We start from the raw sequence: 19,409 nt of genomic DNA on the forward strand, positions 1-19,409 counted from the left end.
AAGTAGCTAATGAAGCATTTAATTGAAAGTAATAAAAGACAAGTAAAAATAATTTCAACTTTTTTAAAGAAAATTAATATTAAAAATAAATTAAGAAAAATGTTTAAAACCAAACAGATAAAAATATAGATTTTTAGCTGTCATTTAAAAATGTTAATGGAGCTTGTATCTTATAGCTCTTCTTAGGCTTCTGATGTGGAAAAAAGATCAAACAACACAACTTTGTGTCTTAATTTATTTCAGTATAAAATTTGAGTCATAAAACAACTGGAACAACTTTGACAAAACACAGTTAGCTATCTATTACAAAATGTACACCCAACTATTCTAACTACAGCTAACACTAATTCTGTAACAAAGAGAGCCAAACATGTTAAACCATGTCAAAACGGTCACATTATTTTAAATGGAATAAAAGGGAAAACATGCTTACACAGGGAGAAAGACAAAAAAGCAAATCTATCTTATTAATTACAAATCACCCAGATAAGTTTTTGCCTTATTACATCTGCATGTATTAGTGTCAAACTTTAAAACTCTCTTACTCAAAAATAGACAATAAAACTCAATGCATCTTTTACTGAAACTCTGTGTAGCTTTAGTATAAAATAAAGTAGAAAATGTCATCTTACTGATGACCCTGGAGTGAAATGTTGATGAACTCAGAGTTAAGCTTTGGTGTGTTTTTAGTGGTTTTGGAGGATCTTTTGCTGCTCGGTCAAGCTTGAGTCCCTCCTCGAGCCTGCAAGAAATTAAAAAAAACAACATATGTATTTACTCTTTCATGCCACAAAACATACAGCTGGGATCACACACAACCTCGTGGTTAAGTCATTTAGTCGCACCAAATGACCTCACAGGCATAAACTCAGTTTACTGTTTATGTTTTGAAGCGTTTTGCAAGAATGTTCTGTTTGTTTCTTCTGAAGCAGCTTCCATACATACGGTGAAAACACTTCAGAGATTTTCCAACTCACCATGGGCTTCATCTCCCGTCCTTCTCCGTCACCAGACTTGTACAAACCCAATTTCTTACTGTTCTCAACATATTCCTGAAAACAAGACAGTTAAACAACCAGTTATCTCATTTTTTAAAAAGAATATGGTTCTTGTACATTGCTAAGAATAAAAGTGTTGTGATAAAGAATTAGAAAGCATTGGGACTTGAGTGAAAAATGGTCCTTTAAAGAGTACTTCACCCACAAAAAGACCATTTGAACAACAATCACTGACCAGAGTAGCAGAACAAATGAGTGCAAATGGGAGAGCTAGCAAGCCCAGAACTGACCTCTGCCTGAGCTCTAGTACCCCCGTGGGACCTCGGAGGGTGACTAGGGGTGCCAGCTACTCCGTCCTTTTTATTTACCTCTTTAGTTATTTACTTTTGACCCTTTTTAATTTTTTTTTTTTTATTTAATTTTTATAGTACCATCATGCCCGATCATTTCTTTGTATGTTTGTTGTTGTTTGCTTGTTTATTTGTCCTGTTTTGTTTGGTCTAATCTAAATTTTCTGTCCCCATCTACTTCCACGTATGCGTTGCCCATCAATACTCTTTTTTTGTTATTGTTTTTGTGCTGCCCTTTTGCACTCATTAATAATAAATAAATAAATTCAAAAAAACAATCTGACCTCATGCTATGTTCAGTTTGTGCAGAAAACTATTTTGTTATTTCCGCATGCCTGAACAAAGAATCCAAAAAAGGGCAGTAGAAGCTACAGGCCACAACAGGGCTACAAACATGGCACCAGTGACGTTTTTCAAAACAACGTGGCACGTCAGGGCTTCAGGACACTTGAATGACTTTGAACAAGCAGTTAATGTTTGAATCCTGGTCACCATTTGCTTCAATTGTTTGGGAGATGAGTGCAGCGCCTTTTACACCGTGAATCTCTGACAGTGTTTTGTGGACTATAAAACTTCAGCTGAATTTTCATTAGCATGAGGGTGAGCAGTCAATGAATGAACTTTCATTTTAAGGTGAACTATCCGTTTAAAAACACTTGGATATACCACTTGAGGATTAATCTGTTCACATGGGTGTTTATGTGTTACTCCGTTATTTGTTAGCCTTGATACCCTCTCTAACACACACTACCCTCTCACCATTAAGGCCTTGTCCATGTAGAACTCTCGTCCAGGGCTGCCGTCATTGTACTTTGTGTCCACAGCAAAGCAGAGGAAGAGGACGTCCACCACGTTCTCAAAGACAGACAGGAAGCAGTGAGCCACCAGGTACGCAAACAGACAGACTATGAGGAGAGGCAGCACCCACACGGTGTAGTCCCGCTGGTAGTTCAGAGCCAGGACGCCAGCGAAGGCTGTACATGAGACTATGAGCACCTGAGAGTGTAGATAGGAGTCAAGTTAGAAAACATTAAGGACAGTTTGATTTGGGGGGATTATCTTACATAAAACACTGTTTTAGTGGTCAATGGACCTGTGAGGATAACTGCATTTTTTGGACGATGTATTGGCCCAGAAATAATTGCGTTACACGATGTTATTGTCATTTTGAGACGATTTTATGTAAACAATGTAAACAAAATATATCAAAGTCAACATGATAAAGGTCATGTCCATCTATCGTACGATAGCATAATTATTGTGACAGGCCTAGTGGACAATAATAAAAAACAATGGTTCCCAAGTGGTCCAACAGTGGGGCAGGGTCCATTTTAAGTGGACTGCAAGTAGGTAGTGAACATGTCAAGTTTGTGAAAAACAAATTTTTTAGGTAATTGCACTTTATTCTTGCAGTCTTGTTTTAGTTCGCTGTGTTCTAAGCCCATTTGTTGTTTGGATTTTGTGAAATTAACGTTATTATCTATGTGTAGACGCTGAAATAATGATTAAACCCAAAATCAGCACCCCACTGCCGGACCAGTTTGGAATCACTGATATAGAATATTTCTCTGTGCGGTACCTTTCCCAAGAAGAGGACAAAATCGCCCACAGTGTTGATGGCGGCCACTCGGAGGGCGTTCTCCACCAGGATGAGGAAAGCTTCCCGGGCAGAGGTGCAGAAACTTGTGCTGTTGATGGCTGTTGCAGTGTAGGCATTCTGAAATGATGCAATACAGACGTGTACACTGTAAAATGTTTTCACTGTACAGTACACTAGATTTTCCTCCTTCGCCAACCTGATATTACTTACTTGATTTAAGTATGCAAGGCACTTCTCCAGACACCACAAACAGCAGACACAAGCCTTCAGCATGCAGCGAGCACAGGCGTTCTCCTGTGATAAAGGAAAGAAATTCAAAGGTTAACAAACGGATTAATCAGATGTGTGTAAAAAGGACTGATAATCACCACTAACAGGCTCAACATGAGACCATAATGGAGTTTTTGAGTTTGCAGCATTTTTTAAAACAGCTCCTCACAGCTCACCTTTCCTTTGAGCTGGCTGTGGATATACGTCAGGATGAGACGAGGGATCTTAACAAGCGTGATGATGAAGGAGCCTTTGGCCAAAGTACCCAGATGGTAGCGGATGGCACGCACCATGGAGGAGAGGATGGGAGTCGCTGGCAACTGGGATTTATTTCTTCAGTTGAACAGATAGAAAGAGAGAAGACAGCACTGAAATTTTATAGCCAAAAAGCTGAATTATCAAATTCGGCAAAGAAAAATCTATGTCTTCCGTATGATAAAAAAAAAAACCCCAAATACTTTCTGTAACTTTTTTGGTACCTGGTGAAATAGTAGGTGACCACAGCTCCAGCGATGGTCATCTGCTGGAAGGCCAGTATGAACTCACTGATCCAAATGAGACCTACAGCGTGATACCACACCAGATACTGAAGAGGCCCCTGCATTACATACTCAACCACACCTGTAGAGTTGTTCTTTGTCGGTGTCCCTGTGAAGGAATACAAGCCGGAGGTTAGATTGGATCATTAACTCATTAACATAGAAAGAAGGCAATGAGTAAATTGAGAAGAAACAACCAAAAAATGAGCAAGAAATTGGTAAAAAGTACAAGAACATTACTTAAAAATGATCATAAGTGCAAAATGATAATAATTATGTGACATCATTTTAACATCTAATTATTACAATCATAAATTAAATGTTCTGGACATTTTTCCATCGCTTACGTTTTAATAATTTTCGAGATGTACTTATTTCTTGCAAAATGTGGGACATTTCTTGAAAAGTTTCTCATTGCCCATTTTCCGAAAAAAAAAAAAAGTCAAACCAATTTGCCCAGGTCAGAGGTTTAAATACTTGTGACAGGCGTTTGAATGAGCACAAGGAAAGTGATGTCGATCCATGTTTCGAGGGTTAAATATGTACTGTGTGTCAATTTTACAAAACAGCTGAAACATTTGGGTTTACTACACATCTCTCTAGATTTTATTGATATTTTATGGCATCTTACCTGGAAACAAGTGCAATACATTGTATCTGTCTGAGTTTTGCTTGTAATCTAAACCAAATCAAAGCTGCACCAATCGACTCAACAAACTCGCCACAACTGCTGATTATGAACATTGAACACAATTCACAAATTAGCTGGAGACCACCTGTGTGAAAAGCACATTGACATATACCACATGCTATGAACGGAATACTATTCTGTGGCATTTTTTCAACAGTTACAGTGTGCAACGTCTCCTCTTTGGACAGAAATGTTCACACTTCTGAGGGTGCAGAAGGTCAAACAAGTCAAGAATTTTATCTAGCCTCTTTCACTTCACAAGGACTTCAGCTTCGTCGGCTGACGTTAAAATCTTTGAGAGGCTATAACGGGCTGAATTTTAAAGCTGAGGCTGGTACAAGATGCTGGTTTCGTATGAAACAAGATGACCTCATTAGTCCATTAGTGCCATTTTATGCTAGCTTATTGGGAAGTTGGCTAAATAAAGCTCCAAAATTAGGCTTCATTTTGGTGGGGGAAAAAAATGGAATGGCTATTTTCACACACATCACAACCATGTATATACCACTTTCAAACTTTGAGCTGCAGAATTATCTTCAGGTTCCAGCTTTCAGATGGTGTATACAACTTCTGTGTGACATATACTGTTGACCTATCTCCCCCTAAAAATCCTCTGCCCCACCTTAAAAAAGGGTCTAAGTTAGGGAGGAGGGGTGTGGAGCAAGTTAACTAATCTAACCAAAACATACACTTTCAAAAACTTAATTATAGAATATATTTTAATACTCAATGCATTATGATGGGATTTCACTGTAAGCACCTACATTTCAATTTCACTGCAACTGAAACTGAGTCATTAATATGATAGCATACATTCTCAAACCATACAACCAAAAATAAGAAGGAAAATGTTTTGACTTCATTTGTATAGACATTCTGTTTTAAATGCTACTTTGTGGGAATTAAAAATCAATAGCAGACACTTGTTCTGGAGGGGCATTCACAAAACCTCAAGCACAGTGATAAAGACTCAGATACCTCTGAACTTGGAGGCTCTCTATCTGGGTCATGCTGTGTTTCTGAAACAGAGGAGGGATACAAAGCTGCTGCGGGCCCTTTTGGCGGCAAGTAAGAAGTAAATCACAAGAAAGTGGCTAAACCCAGGACCACCCACTTTGGTAGACTGGTATGGAATAATTATTTCAAACAGAAAGGATGACCTTCTCTTTGAGGATTCTAAAGAATAAATTCCATCAGATCTGGACTACATGGATCATACTTATAACCCGATTACAAGCAGACTTTGTATGACCCCACTACTGTTTCCTCTGCTCTTTTCAATGAGATGTGTAGCAATGTACATTTCTTCAGTTCCAGTGTATTTAGTTATGTTTAATTACAGAGCTTTGGATGGACAGATATACACGAGTAGTATTTCATATTTGTTTTTTATTTTAACAAAAAAAATCAGGAAAAAAGAAACGAAAATAGAGGAATGAAAACTACTGCAATAATCCTGTAAATTGTACTACATCCGCATTGCACAAGCATTATAATTGTAAGTACTAGGAAAAAAAAACCTGCTGTATTTTTGAGGCTGTGGTTTAAAAGTCATAAATAAAAAGAAAATAAAAAAAATCTAATGGAGAAAAGAGAAGTGGGAGAGGAAGAGAGAAGTCGTTCTCTGACTGCATCCTCCCACATCACGAGACTGGCACCAGACTCCAAATGTGGGAGTTAAGTCATGCCTCCAAACCAAGACAAAATGTCACAAGGAACAAACTTAATATTCTACTTGTTTGGGAACGCTACAGCTGACACTGATGCTAGAAACGACTGTGCTGCATTGAAAATAAAACTATTCTGAAGCATGTTTACACCAATACAGCACTCTGACGTGTAAATGTGGGTTTTACAAACATCCACAAATATTAAGTACCAGTACTGAAACTCACCTGAAGTCCCGAGAGCCAGAAGCACGGCGATCCAGTAGACCCAGAAGAGCATGAGGCAGAGGAAGGTCCAGAAAGGCTGCAGGGCCAGCAGGGGAAGGTGAATGAACACTTTACCAGCAACGTGGAACAGAGAGATGGTGAGAGCCACGCGCTTCCTCATGAAGAACATCACCAGCAGGAGAACCGCCTGGAGGTCAACACAGAGAAAATCTAATGAAGTCACTGAAATGAGCTGCAGAGTTGGACATTTCCTGTCACATCAATACACAGTTTTACAAAAACACTACGTTTGAACCACAGGCTGTGTATTTTATTTAGTACTAATTTTGTGTGTTTTATGGCCTTAGTGAAACTGTGAGAACATGTATACAGGATATCAGCCATCACCAAATGCATGCATACATGCAGTACTTGTGCTTCAAACATACCGTGAAAACCGTAGCCACAATTGCATATATAAGCAGGGCCTTAACATTATCTGAGGCCACTTCTTTCCCAAATACTGATAAGGTGTTATTGTCAAGGGCTTTCCTGTGGTCCACGTAGAGCCACCAAAGGACGGCTGTCCCACCTGTAACACATCAAAGCACAAAAGACTTCAAATATGGAGCATCTTTTGCCTTGTCTTTTATCATCATAACGTAACTGAGTGAGACAAAAACAAAACAAAAAAAAATAAATTACACATATTTCAAAGTAATACTTTGACCACCAAATTTAGATTAATCGCTCACCTTGTGTAACGTTAAATTCATGAGGAAACTTTTGCCTTTTTTTTTTTGAGCATGCCCCCACATTGAACAAAGAATTCAAAATGGCAAGCATTCTTGATTAAATGAAATGAATGGGGGCTAGCAAAACTATATCAAAACATATGTCTACAGCCTCTGCTCTGAGTGGAGTTCAAATGCACGTGCTTACCTACGCGTGCTACTTATAAGGAGAAGTGTTTTAAAGGGTAAGGTTTTAGTGAAAATGCATGTGTTTGTCAAGTACTGAGCATACAAATGCATACATGAGACTTGGATGATACTGCATGAGTTGTGTGAATATGTTAACAGATGTCTTGATATGGTTTTTATTTTTGTTAAACAGGGACCATGATAACTTTAATTCATGGGTTTCCATTTTTTTAAAAACTTTGGACATTTTTTCAGGTCTGTGCAGTGCAGGTGAAACTCCTCTAGTTCTTTCTTTCCTCAGCACAATGAACGATTAAGCTTTAATTTCACTGCACCTAGCGTTCTTCTGCTCCATCTGTGATATATATATATATATATATATATATATATATATATATCGTATATATATTCCAGTAGTACTCCTAATGAATGATCCAGCTCCAAAGCAACAAAATCAATACACGGCAGCACGTTTTAATCGTGGCAGACCACCACCATTCCTTTCATTCCTTTTTTGGAATTTCAATTTTAATTGTAACTTATTCATTTAAAATATGGGGTAGGGCATATTAATGACCATTTACATGTAAATATGTAAGATTGTAGCCAGAGGCTAATTTCCATCTTTAGTCCCATGGCAAGTTGATGTTAAATACATAAAAACAAACTTTTCGTACATTCAGTATGAAAAGTAACAATATAGGTTGGTAATAACATAGGCTTACGCTTATTGACAAAGACAAGTATAAAATGGTACATTTTTAAATGACAATTTCTGTTCAGCATGAAGGCATGTGGGAAAACCAAAGGTTTCTTTATAAATTCAACATAACACATGGTGAGTAAATCATATGTAAATGCTCATTTTGTGGGTGAACTATACCTTTAAATGGCTAAATTAAATAGACTGGTGGGTGCTACAACACGTATGTTACTTAGTAATCTTACCTATAGAGCCAATGATGACCAGAATTGTCAGAATCCACACAAGAACTTTGGTGATGTAACGAATGACAACCATCAGGATCAGGGACAGGACTGAGAAACAAAAACACAGTGCATCGTATTAGAACATAAAATACTACTAACACGAAAAATGTTATATCCTGAAAAGTGCTCATTTAATAATTCATTAATTGTAAGGTTTGATAAAATATCGCTTTATCTTAGACATAAATAAAACACACTAAACAATGCTATGTCATTAAGCTGTGGGTTTGCCATTTAAACAGTGACTCAGAAAAGCCCAGACATCCCGTGTGCACAAACTGCTCTGAATCATGTAGTCTTGTAAGTTGATGCAACCACACCACATGGATCAAATAATTGGGTTAAAAGATGTCTCAAACTGACTTGGGATCTGTGTTTTTTACAGCACCAATGGGAGGAGTTAGACCTTAAATCAGTGCCTTCGGGCTAAACTTGAGCAGATACAATGACTGTAACCACATTTCCTGTTATTTTTATGACAAAAATAGCTTGGCTTCCGAAAGTTGCCTTCCTACTGAATCCTCATGAGCAATCACGGTGGCGCAGTAGGAGCAGACAATAACAAAAACGAAAAACATACCGTTGAACAGTCATCAGATACAAATAATTAATTATTCACTTCATGCATATTGTAAGCCAGATGCAACCGTGTGTTTTACCTAAAGCCAGCACGCAGAGGCCCATGATGATCTCCTTGCTGGCCATGACCCCAGCGACGACCCGCCGCAGCACAGTGTTGTCACTGACAAATGTGATAAACGCCTGGGCGAATTCAGCATAGCAGCCGACGTCCACAGGGAATACAGCGGTGGAGCAGTGGGACAGGCTTACTACAGACATTATGAAGATAAAAGAGCATGGGTTAGTTTATTTTTCACTGATAAGAGTATAAAGCAGAGGACTGTGGACCATGGCAGACTATCTATATCCACGTCTACATTATTTATTTGGTCCTGGAATGTGTATAAGTACGTTAGAGTGCACATCGTTTTGGAATTAACCACTGAAATAAATAAATAATGACTGAATGGCTGACGTGACAAAAGGCAGACTTCCTGTATTCATGATGTGGGTTTGAACTCACTGGACCAGTGATCCCTCTCCCAGAGCTCCCTAGCTCTCTGTACTGTTTCTTAAAGGAGCTGTATGCAACTTTCAGAGCATATGTATGATTAAGTCTGCACACGGTTCTCAACATCGAGGTGGCTGAGCTCGCAGGTAGCTGCTAACGATGCTAACTTAATAAACAGCGCCAACAACAAAGCTAACACTGCTAAACTGGGAAGGATGGCAACTACATTTCCACGATCACACTGTCCTGTTATCACCAGTAACTGCCATATGAGTGCTGTGAGGAGCGGCAACAAAGAGATAGCCAGTGGGACACACACACAAGGACTCACATGAACTAACACTCAAGCACTGCTGGACCATCTACCACTTTGCCATAACAAAGAACAGAAAGCTCGTATTAGAGCCAAGCAGCTATTAAGCCAACAAACATGTAAATTGCAATTCCTCTAATGGCCACTTGAGGCGGGCTCCAGAAGTGAGTCAATTCCTATAGACCCCCCCAATGTTAAAATTTTCAACTTTTGCTGCTAGACCATCTACCATAACAAAAAGCAGAGAAGCTCGGATTACCGCCAAGCAGCAATGAAGCCAACAAACAAGTGCCGCACTCAAAATTCCTCAAATCCCCATAGACCCTGATGTTGACATGCCTGACTTTACACATAAATAAACTTGTTTACAACCTGGTATAGCTCACCTGTTTAAAACGCTTTTAGGGCTTAATGTTATGAATAATTAAGGATTTGGCCACTTTGAGTTACAGATAGGTGCCGTCCATTTACATGCCAACAGCACAGCAACAACGTTAGTTGGGAAACGTACCAATGATGCAACAACCCATTCAAAGAGTAAAGGCATATGCTATTAGTATGATTTTAGTTCATGAGATTTAATTGTAACATTTTGGATCTTTACAATTGGCATTTGGTTGTACAAAAGATGGATAATGGTTTCAGGCCTGTTTTTGCCGAGGAAAAATTGACATTAACTTTATCTCAGTAAACCATGGCTGCAAATGCACCTTGCTAACCTATGGCCACTTTTGGCTCCAAATTCCAAGATGGCGACAGCCAAAATGTGAGGCTTCAAAATGGGGTCAAAAAAAGAATTGGTAACATCTTGGTGGCCACATTCATCATTTCTTTTCAGTCTATGATTACAACACACAGAGGAAGCGTGACTTCATTCTTTGCTCTGGACGCCATTACCTCCTGCATCTTTACATAGCAAACAGTTTACGACTTTATCATTGCTCTGAATGTCACACACAGCTCCTTTAAATCTAAACCTAAAGCATAAACAGGATTACCTCGGGGGAACAGGGAGTTTGGGACATTTGCTGGATCTTTCTGAATGGCTCGTGTATCTTGTAGGAGAGTAATATCATAGGCGCAGAGATGAGATCCTACCAAGAGGAAAACCAAAAATTAGATTACATGTTCAAAATATTCAAATGTTTTCTGCAAGGAATTATAATCCAATTTATATCTCATTTATGTACAAATATCAATGAACTGAAACTCTCACTTCACACAGTGGACAGTTTCTTTCACTCACCATTATGCAGAGCAAACTGCTTCAAGTCACTGTAAGTGGTGAGTTCGGCAGCAGGACATTTGGAGACACACAGGGCGATGGACTTGATTTTCCTGTTAATCAAGTCAACGTTGCAAGGGTCTAGAAAGAAAACATACCTGACAGGGAGAAACAATTCAGGGTCATTAGCTGCTGAATATTTAGCACTATCACACCTTAAATAAACAACCAACCACAAATATAACCAGCCATTTCCATTTCCATTTGAAATAAATCTCAGTATATTTGGTTATCACTATGCCAGTTGGGACTGTTCTGTCTGGGCACAAAATGAAAGACGGTGACATTTTGGTACCCGCTCACACAGACCCTTCTTTGTAGCCCAAACGCCTTTTATGCAAAGTCTCCATGGGCAATCAGCCCATCAATAAAGCATGACCCATTGTTCCAGTAAAACTGGGCCTACAGGCTGCATGCTGATGGAAAGCTACTGCCCAAAAGGAGGAATAACATCAGAGACTTCTCACATAAATTATGACAAGACAAGAATTTGTTACAATTTTATCTGAGTGATAAAAATACACATCGACATAAATTTCTTGTAAAAACATGGGGAGAAGGCAATAAGCAATTTATAAAGAAATGGCAAAAAAATTTGCAAGAACTTGGTAAAAAGTTACAAGACAAAATATCTGAAAATAGGAAAAAAAGAAGAAGAAGAAGACAAAAGAAAATGACCTAAAAATTGCTAAAAAAAAAATAAATAAATAAATAAATAAATAAACAAATTAACATAGTTCTAAAATATCATTATAAAAATGATAAATGTAGTTTTGTGGACATTTTCCCATTTTTTTGAATGACAATATCTAATAATCCCTCTCATCTTATTTTCAGGTCATTTCATTTTGCTGTGATCTCTGACTCATTTTTTCTACAAAATTTCTACAAAGGGAGATATGCCCTTAAACTATGCTCTCCATTCAGATATGTGAGGATCTTAAGCAGCAGAGCTCTGTGTTCCTGATTTTCATCTAAATTAACCCTCCGACTGATGACATCTTCTTCTCTTGAATTAATGCAAATGAAGTTCCTCAACCAGACTGAACATGAGACTGTCCTGGACGTCTTCTGTCGGCAGCCTCTACAACTTTTGAGGATTTGGAATGTGTGATTTTCAGGTGAATGTAAGCGGGTCATGGTCTGGACAGCTGAACCTTATCAACTCTGTAAGCCAGAACGGGAGGCAAAGTGAAGTGTTTACAGATGCAGTAACCGGTTGTTTGCGGCAAATTAGATTAGGATTACATGATGCAATCCTTGCATGCACACAAGTAATACTGAATGCCTTCTTCTGAGCCACCAACACTAAACTACAGAGGGCGAAAGAGGTCTCAGCATTTCTGCTCTAATTTACTGAATCTATTACCAAATAAGCTGTCATTGTAGGCAGTTAAAAAACCAAAACAGAGCAAATAAAAACACTTAAGACGCAGCAGGGATTAGATACAGCATATTGTTTATATGTTAAAAAAATGAACTGACTTGTTTTCCGTCATGTCCCGGCCACTAAGAGGCACCCCCTCAATCTTCTGAGTGTTATTCTTGCCACATGTGTTACCATAACTGTCATATCCTGAGATGAGCCTGGATGCAGCTCCTGTGGCGATGGGAAAGCCACAAATACACAACTGCAGACGACACAGATAAGATAACATTAACAATCTGCAGGACAACATGAAATAAAAAAAGATGTAATACATTAATAATTAGGGTTGGTCAAAAAATAAATACAGTATAGAAATGCATATTTATGATTGCAATATTCAATTTATTTTCCCGAAGTATATTATCATTTTTTTTTAATTATATAAATTATTTATAGTACAAATACAAATTTCACTTTTGGTGGTCTACTGGAATTAATAAATAAAATAATAAACTAGTATTATGTTAAAGTTAAAGTTTTCCTTCATCATCAGCACATCATCTGTATCTGCAGATATTAAATAATAAATAAATAAATAAATAATATTAAATAATTAAATAATTAATACTGTAATAGGCCAAGACAACCGATTTTGTTTTTACTGACAAAGTGAACGTGCACAAAACATTAACCCTAAGTTGAAGCATTTTTCTTATTTTGCACAATGAATGAATAATTCATACATTCAAAATCTTTGAATGTTATGTCCCCATTTCCTGGTGGGCCATCATAATAAAATTATGGATGATATAATGTTAATTCCACTATAGAAGAGACTTGATGATCACTAAAATTAGGTGGGGAAAAAAAGTGAATATACCGATATCGGTCATCAGCCAAATGTGTTGTTATATATCTGCATATCAGATTTTGACAAAAAAATCCAATATTGTGCATCCCAACCATTTTCAAAATCAAAATACTGGAAATGCCTCCTAAATAATGCAGTGCCGGCGCATCATCGGTATCTGTAAATATTGGCTTTAATATGAAATATTGGAACTGTCCAACTTGCTGATTTTTATCACAAATTGATTAATTTTATTGGCAAAGTGAACATGTACAAAACATCAACCCTAAGCATTGTATTTTATGTCTACTTCTGCTGGTGGGTCATTATGATAAAAGTATGTTTTATTTTGTTAATAATTGTTATTTTGTTCACTACAGAAGAGACTTGATGATCACTTAAGTTAGGTGGGGGGGGAGTGGATATATTGATATAGGTATTGGTCATCAGCTAAATGTGTTGTTATATATGGTCATACTGGATATCGGCAAAAAAAAAAAATCAAACTTTGTGCATTCCTACCATTTTAAAAATCAAAATGCATACTAAATAATGCAGTGCAACATTAAGTTGAATCAACATCTGTCTGAAATTTTTAAGCAGAAACAGACAATTATAACCCATGTGAATGTAGGATTTACTGCAATAACTGCTGTTACACTGCATTAGCTTTAGCTGTGTGGACAGAGTAAAATACAACTTAAACTTACCATCCCAATACAGAAGAGTATGAATATGATGAGCCATGGGATGTCCGTGCAGCTGCGCTCCTCCAGCGGTTTCCAGTCCCGTTTGCTCTGCCAAGGCATAGGCATCAATAATGGACAGTGAGAGAGGGCACAGAGAGCTTAAATTCTGTTTGTGTCGGGGCTGCTGCAGAGCTGGAGCTCCCTGCTGCTCCTCAACCAACAAATCACTGAGTTACTGCTGAAAAAACAAACTGCTGCCACCGCGCGAGGAGTGACGCTGTCGCTACACCACCGTCCCAAACTCCTCTGAGGATTACTGGGACACTTTTCAAGTCTTAGACCCACCACCATACTGTGGCTAACTTACCTCGGTGCTGCTACAACATCCCATTGTGGACTCCTTCAGCTAACTTTGACGAATATAAAACTTTACGGTGCTTTTTCGTTCCGTTAAACTTTATCAGCTCATTTCCCTTTCCCTTTCTTTTTTCCTTTCTAAACGACACACGGACAAAAGTACACTTTGTGACCTGTTTAATTCAGAAACTAACGCCCATTTGTGGAACTCCCTTTGAGCTGCAGGTAAACACGGAAGAAGTCAAATTTCTTATGCTGCCTTCACGGACAGTCGGAAATACCCCAAAGGCTAATTATAGCTAAGCGCAACAGAAAACACCCAACACTCAGCAGCTGTTGCTGTCATCAAAGCTTTCTTTTGCAATTTCGTTTGTTTTTGCCACTTAAGTAACTTGATGAAAACATTAACAGTTACGCCACTGAAGAAAAATAAGGTATGTCAAGAGAACATCTTAGTCATAGGGAACTGTGTCGGCAGGGATCATTATTTATGTCCAGTGTTGGGGAGCAGTGGCGTGTTCAGACTTGTTTTACTGGGTTGGCCCAAGTGGGGCACTACCTGATGGAAGCAAATGCATTGGCATAGCTGCAATTTATTATTTTTGTCTCCATTACCCATACACACTTGAATTACTAACACTGCACTGTTTAAAAATCCTGTTCCAAGTTTAATTTCAGACTGAATTGCACCTATGAACAAAAATTCACTTAAGTTGTTAAACAGTTTAAACTGATTGGGCAGATAGCCAATCACAATGAGGTGGCACCTGGGGTGGCCAATCAGATTTCAAGGGTGGCCCATGTCAACCCAGGCACCTCCTTGACATTCCCCTGTGGGGGAATAACTCATTAGTGGTAACTATAGGTACAATAATTAAATTACAAAATATCTTAAAACTTCACATAATAGCCTGGGCTATTATTTGCCCAAATCACTGAATTCAGCAGGCTTATATTTGGGACTAGCATCTATATCGGACAGGTTTTTATTCCTTTCACACAAAACTTGCTCAGCAAAGATGGAAACACAATCAAATTATTTATATAACCTTTTGAAACCTGGGTAAATAGATTTTATTTTATTCAAAAACACGAGTAGAAAGTAATGAGCAACAAAAGAAGACATGACCCAGAGGTTAGCAAGAAACTTGTGAAAAATACAAGAAAATTACCTGATTATTGGGCAACCCTCTGTGGTAAGCTACATATACATCATAGAAAGTGTTAAAGACTCAAACTAAAGTTGTGTGAATTTACATAAAAACATGAAAACCAATTGAAAGTGAAAGTTATTATAAATAATGATAATTATAATACTATTGAGCTCAATAATGATAACCATTTTTATTATCATTATTATTATTATTATTGTTGTTGTGGTGGTTATTGCTTCGAGGATTCGGAAAGTTACGAGCTGCGGTGAATGCAGCACAACTGTCAGTAGATTGGAAGCATGTAGATAAGACACACCTGTTGAATTTGGCGCCGTTTGCTGGAGCAAAGAAGCAATGTAAGCTGGCTGAGAAGACTGGGGATGAACATAATTCATAGTGTGGTCTGGCTCGTCTCTCATAATGGCAGCCAATGATACTTTAGAGACGAAAACGCTAATTGACTCATATTAGCCATAAGACTGGCAGTTAGCAAACATAACTGCGTCACATTACGGCTGCCCTGTTACCCACACAGGTGAGTGATGAGGAGCTTCAGGTACTCCGACAGTCTTTGCTCGAGTTTGGAGATTCTTTTGTAAACTTTTTCTTCATATAGAGGACAATAAATGTTAGTGCCACTAACTTGGACCACACAAGTTACCGAACAGTTCTGCATTTGTGTTCTTTTAATTTGTTAAATGAGCTAACCGTGTCCCCAAAGTAAGCTAGCTAGTCATACAAGTTTAAATTTAAAAAGTATAACAGCATATGTGATGCTTGCTGCTTGTCCAACAGCTACCCACAGTGATAAATGTGAGGTGTTGTCGCCCCCAGCAGTCTGTGTCAGTTTATCACAGCCAGATTCTTCCATCAAATACAAACTGTGATTGATTACAGACACTGTGAGGTGGCCAGCTGCTGAGGGACAACAGGACTCCATCTTCACTCAGAGACACTTCAGCAGGGATGTCCTCTGACGAGGAGACTGCTGCAGGCCCACCGGCTGAAGGATGGTGTCACTTCCTTCATGAGGTAGGAGCTTCCACAGACACACATGTTCACGAGTCCAGGCAAGGGCAAGGGTTAGCAATCTGGATCCCACTTAAATATGGTCTCTGTGTTATGCCTTCAAGCATATTTAGTTCTGAAAAAAAAAAAAACTCTCTGAGACTATTTTTTAAAAAAAATCCTGATACACTTGATTTGTGCTGTTTGCATTGTGCTTGCACTTGGTTGGGCCCTCTATATAAAAAAAAGTATGACTATCGGTGATTCCTGACAAGATATTTAAAGTCGTTTTTTTTTTTCAAGAAGGACTCACTCCTTACCTGCTGTGTCCCAAGATCTTTCTTCTCCTCAAAGTGAAAATTTTCCTGTGAAACATGAGTAAACTGACTTAATTTCTGGTAAAAACTTGAGAACAAGGCAATGAGCAACAATAAAATAAATGATCCAAAAATTACCAAGAAAATTACTCAAAAATTTAATTATTAGATTCAAGAAAATTATTTTTAAAAAACCACACACAAAACAACAACAAATTAAAAAAAACAAGTCCTAGCTTTGTTTTTTTTTTTTTCCCTAGACATTTTCCTAGCTTTAAAAAAAAAAAAAAGAAAATCTAAATTTGTTTTGAAAGAAATTGCATGTTTCATGTAGGATTATTTACCCTTTAAAACCTGAGCAAACTGGCTTGATTTCTTTCAAAAACATTGTAAGAAGGCAAACTTTTGTGAATAGTACAAAAATATTACACAAAAACAGTAAAAACAAATATGTATATTAAAAGAAAAGACTTTGATTAAAAACAGCAACAGCAACAACAACAACAACAACAACAACAAGGAAATGGCATGCAAAACATGCTTAGAAAATTATAATAATTTTGAAAAATAATTTAATATGTTATTATGATCATTATAAATATAATTTTGCTTTGCTTTTTGCTTTTTTCCTTAGATATTTTTTAACTAGCTATTTTAAAATAATTCTCTTAAACTTCTAATTTCTTGCAATATGTGGACTATTAATATATAATATATATATGTGTGCTGAAGGTTTCAAAAGGTTAAACAGTTTCTGGAAGAAGAAGAACTTTGAGTAATAGGGACTGTTCATCATTTATATGGGGGGGGGGGGGGTAGTGCAAAATAGGGGATGTGTATATATATTTATACTGTATATATATATTTTTATCGTGGCTCAGGGGAGGGACATGCAATTTTTAATGATTGTATTTTGTATAAATTTTAAATACCAGCTGAATCCCAAAACCTGTTGGTGGTTTTTAAAAGGCATTTTTCAGTAAAAAAACGTCAAAATGACACCCTTTATCATATCCAGAAACTGTTAAAACTGAAATTATTGATGCTGTTTGTCATGATAATAAGGAAATAGAGATCTTGCAGCCCCAAAACATATGATATTAAACGCTCCTTTCTGTGACTGTGTGTGAGAGAACAAGGGCACGTGTTGGGCGGTTACATTTGGAAACCTCAGTGTTCGGAGGTCTCTCTCATTAGATGATGAAACAGCTCCTGGCCCCTCATCCCCTGACTCTGGGTCTCAACTATTTCCTGCTGATGCTGCTGTGGCAACCGTGTCCAAGGACAACACATTTTCCTGGATCTCTGCTGGAAGAGTCGGTGCCAGCGCAGCATATGTTCAGCAGAGTCCTGGGTGGGGGGAGGCAGTGAGGGGGGGGTGCAGTATGTTACTGTCCTGGCCCTCACAAGGTCTGGTCCGAGCTCAAGAATCATTCCTCATAAACAACAAGACAAGACAATAAATACTCTATGTCTCAGTCCTGAGGTGCTTTCAGGATCCAGGTTGTTAGAAAATGTCAAGCTTTGGAGGATTCCAAAAGGCAAGTAATTTGTTTTGCAAAAATGGACTGAAAGGGTGATGATAAAATTACTCATTTTTTAGTTTCACAATAGATTCTTTGTGATCACTGGACCTTTGTTGAAATCAAATACTAACAATTCATCTCTCATTCATGTGAAAAGCCTAAAATCTGGAGTTTGAGTTGTGATATTAAAGGGATACTTTAGGTTTTTTGAAGTGGGGTTGTATGGAGTACCTTTCCATAGCCAGTGTGTTACATATGCACACTCCCAGTTTGGAGAAGTGGCAGGAATACTGACATGGGACTTATCCTGGGATAGACATCAGTTTTCTTGTGTTGCGTTCAGGCACATTTCAATAGCATCAAAATCTTTTAAACCTGAGTAAATTGGTTGATTTCTTTCAAAAACATTAAAAATAAGCATGTGCAACTTGGCAATAAATTTCCCACAAATTGAAATAAATTAGCAAAAGGTGAGAGGAAAATGATCTTAAATTTTGCTTTATATAAGAGAGAGCGAATTATTAGAAGATTACAAAAAAGGGGGGAATGTCCAGAGAACTCTAATTAGAATTATTATAACTTTATATTAAAAATGATGTGATTTCTTTTTTTAATTTTAGTTTTTTTCCCATCTTGTTTATGACTGTTTGTTATTTATGAGGAAGGAAGGGATGTTGCAAAATGGGTCAGGCATTTTTTTTAAATTAAGCACTGAGGAGGGGCTTGTGTTTTTAATTTTGGCTTAGATGAGGGACATTCAACCTTAAATGGTAATATTTTATATTTATTTTACATAAAAAAAGTCTCACCCCAGCCACCTCTCTTCCTCTGATAAATTAAGTACAGTCCCACAACACCGCCACAAAGCTATACAATGTACTGCTGTGGACGGGGCCGCAGCAAAACATACTTTAGCCACCTAAAAACAAACAATATGTTTAGTGTACTCAATATTTAAGGATTTGCTCTGCTTTACTTTACACAATAGCTGGTTTCTTTTTTTCCCAGTTTTATTGTATTTTCATTTTCATTTACTAATGTAAACTAGATCCTGTAAGCTAAGCTAAGTTTGTATTGCAATCTGCCCCCAAAAAAAGCATTGAAGAAAAAGAAGGCAAAATAGCCAAAATATTCTAAATATAGTGCACACTCAAACGGATATTGTTTATATTTTTTAGGTGAGAGTTTTTGTAGATGGTTGAAATACGTTTTGTTGCTGATCCCTCCACAGCAA

At 37.6% G+C, this 19,409-nt stretch overlaps 1 protein-coding gene across 1 annotated transcript; it reads right to left on the bottom strand.

Moving 5' to 3' along the window:
- Positions 1-221: 221 nt before the first annotated feature.
- LOC121942586 (choline transporter-like protein 1) lies at positions 222-14,413 on the bottom strand. The gene is given in 18 exon segments (XM_042485840.1): positions 222-742; positions 978-1,052; positions 2,108-2,344; positions 2,928-3,065; positions 3,159-3,242; positions 3,395-3,551; positions 3,698-3,866; positions 6,344-6,530; positions 6,772-6,914; positions 8,194-8,283; positions 8,895-9,033; positions 9,035-9,065; positions 10,619-10,683; positions 10,686-10,714; positions 10,867-11,003; positions 12,391-12,536; positions 13,835-13,921; positions 14,181-14,413. Coding segments are annotated over 18 exon segments (1,962 nt in total). The 5' UTR covers positions 14,205-14,413; the 3' UTR covers positions 222-718.
- Between the last annotated feature and the right edge of the window lie 4,996 nt (positions 14,414-19,409).

This window comes from Plectropomus leopardus, chromosome 4 (genome assembly GCF_008729295.1).
Source record: "Plectropomus leopardus isolate mb chromosome 4, YSFRI_Pleo_2.0, whole genome shotgun sequence".
In the NCBI taxonomy this organism is placed as follows: domain Eukaryota; kingdom Metazoa; phylum Chordata; class Actinopteri; order Perciformes; family Serranidae; genus Plectropomus; species Plectropomus leopardus.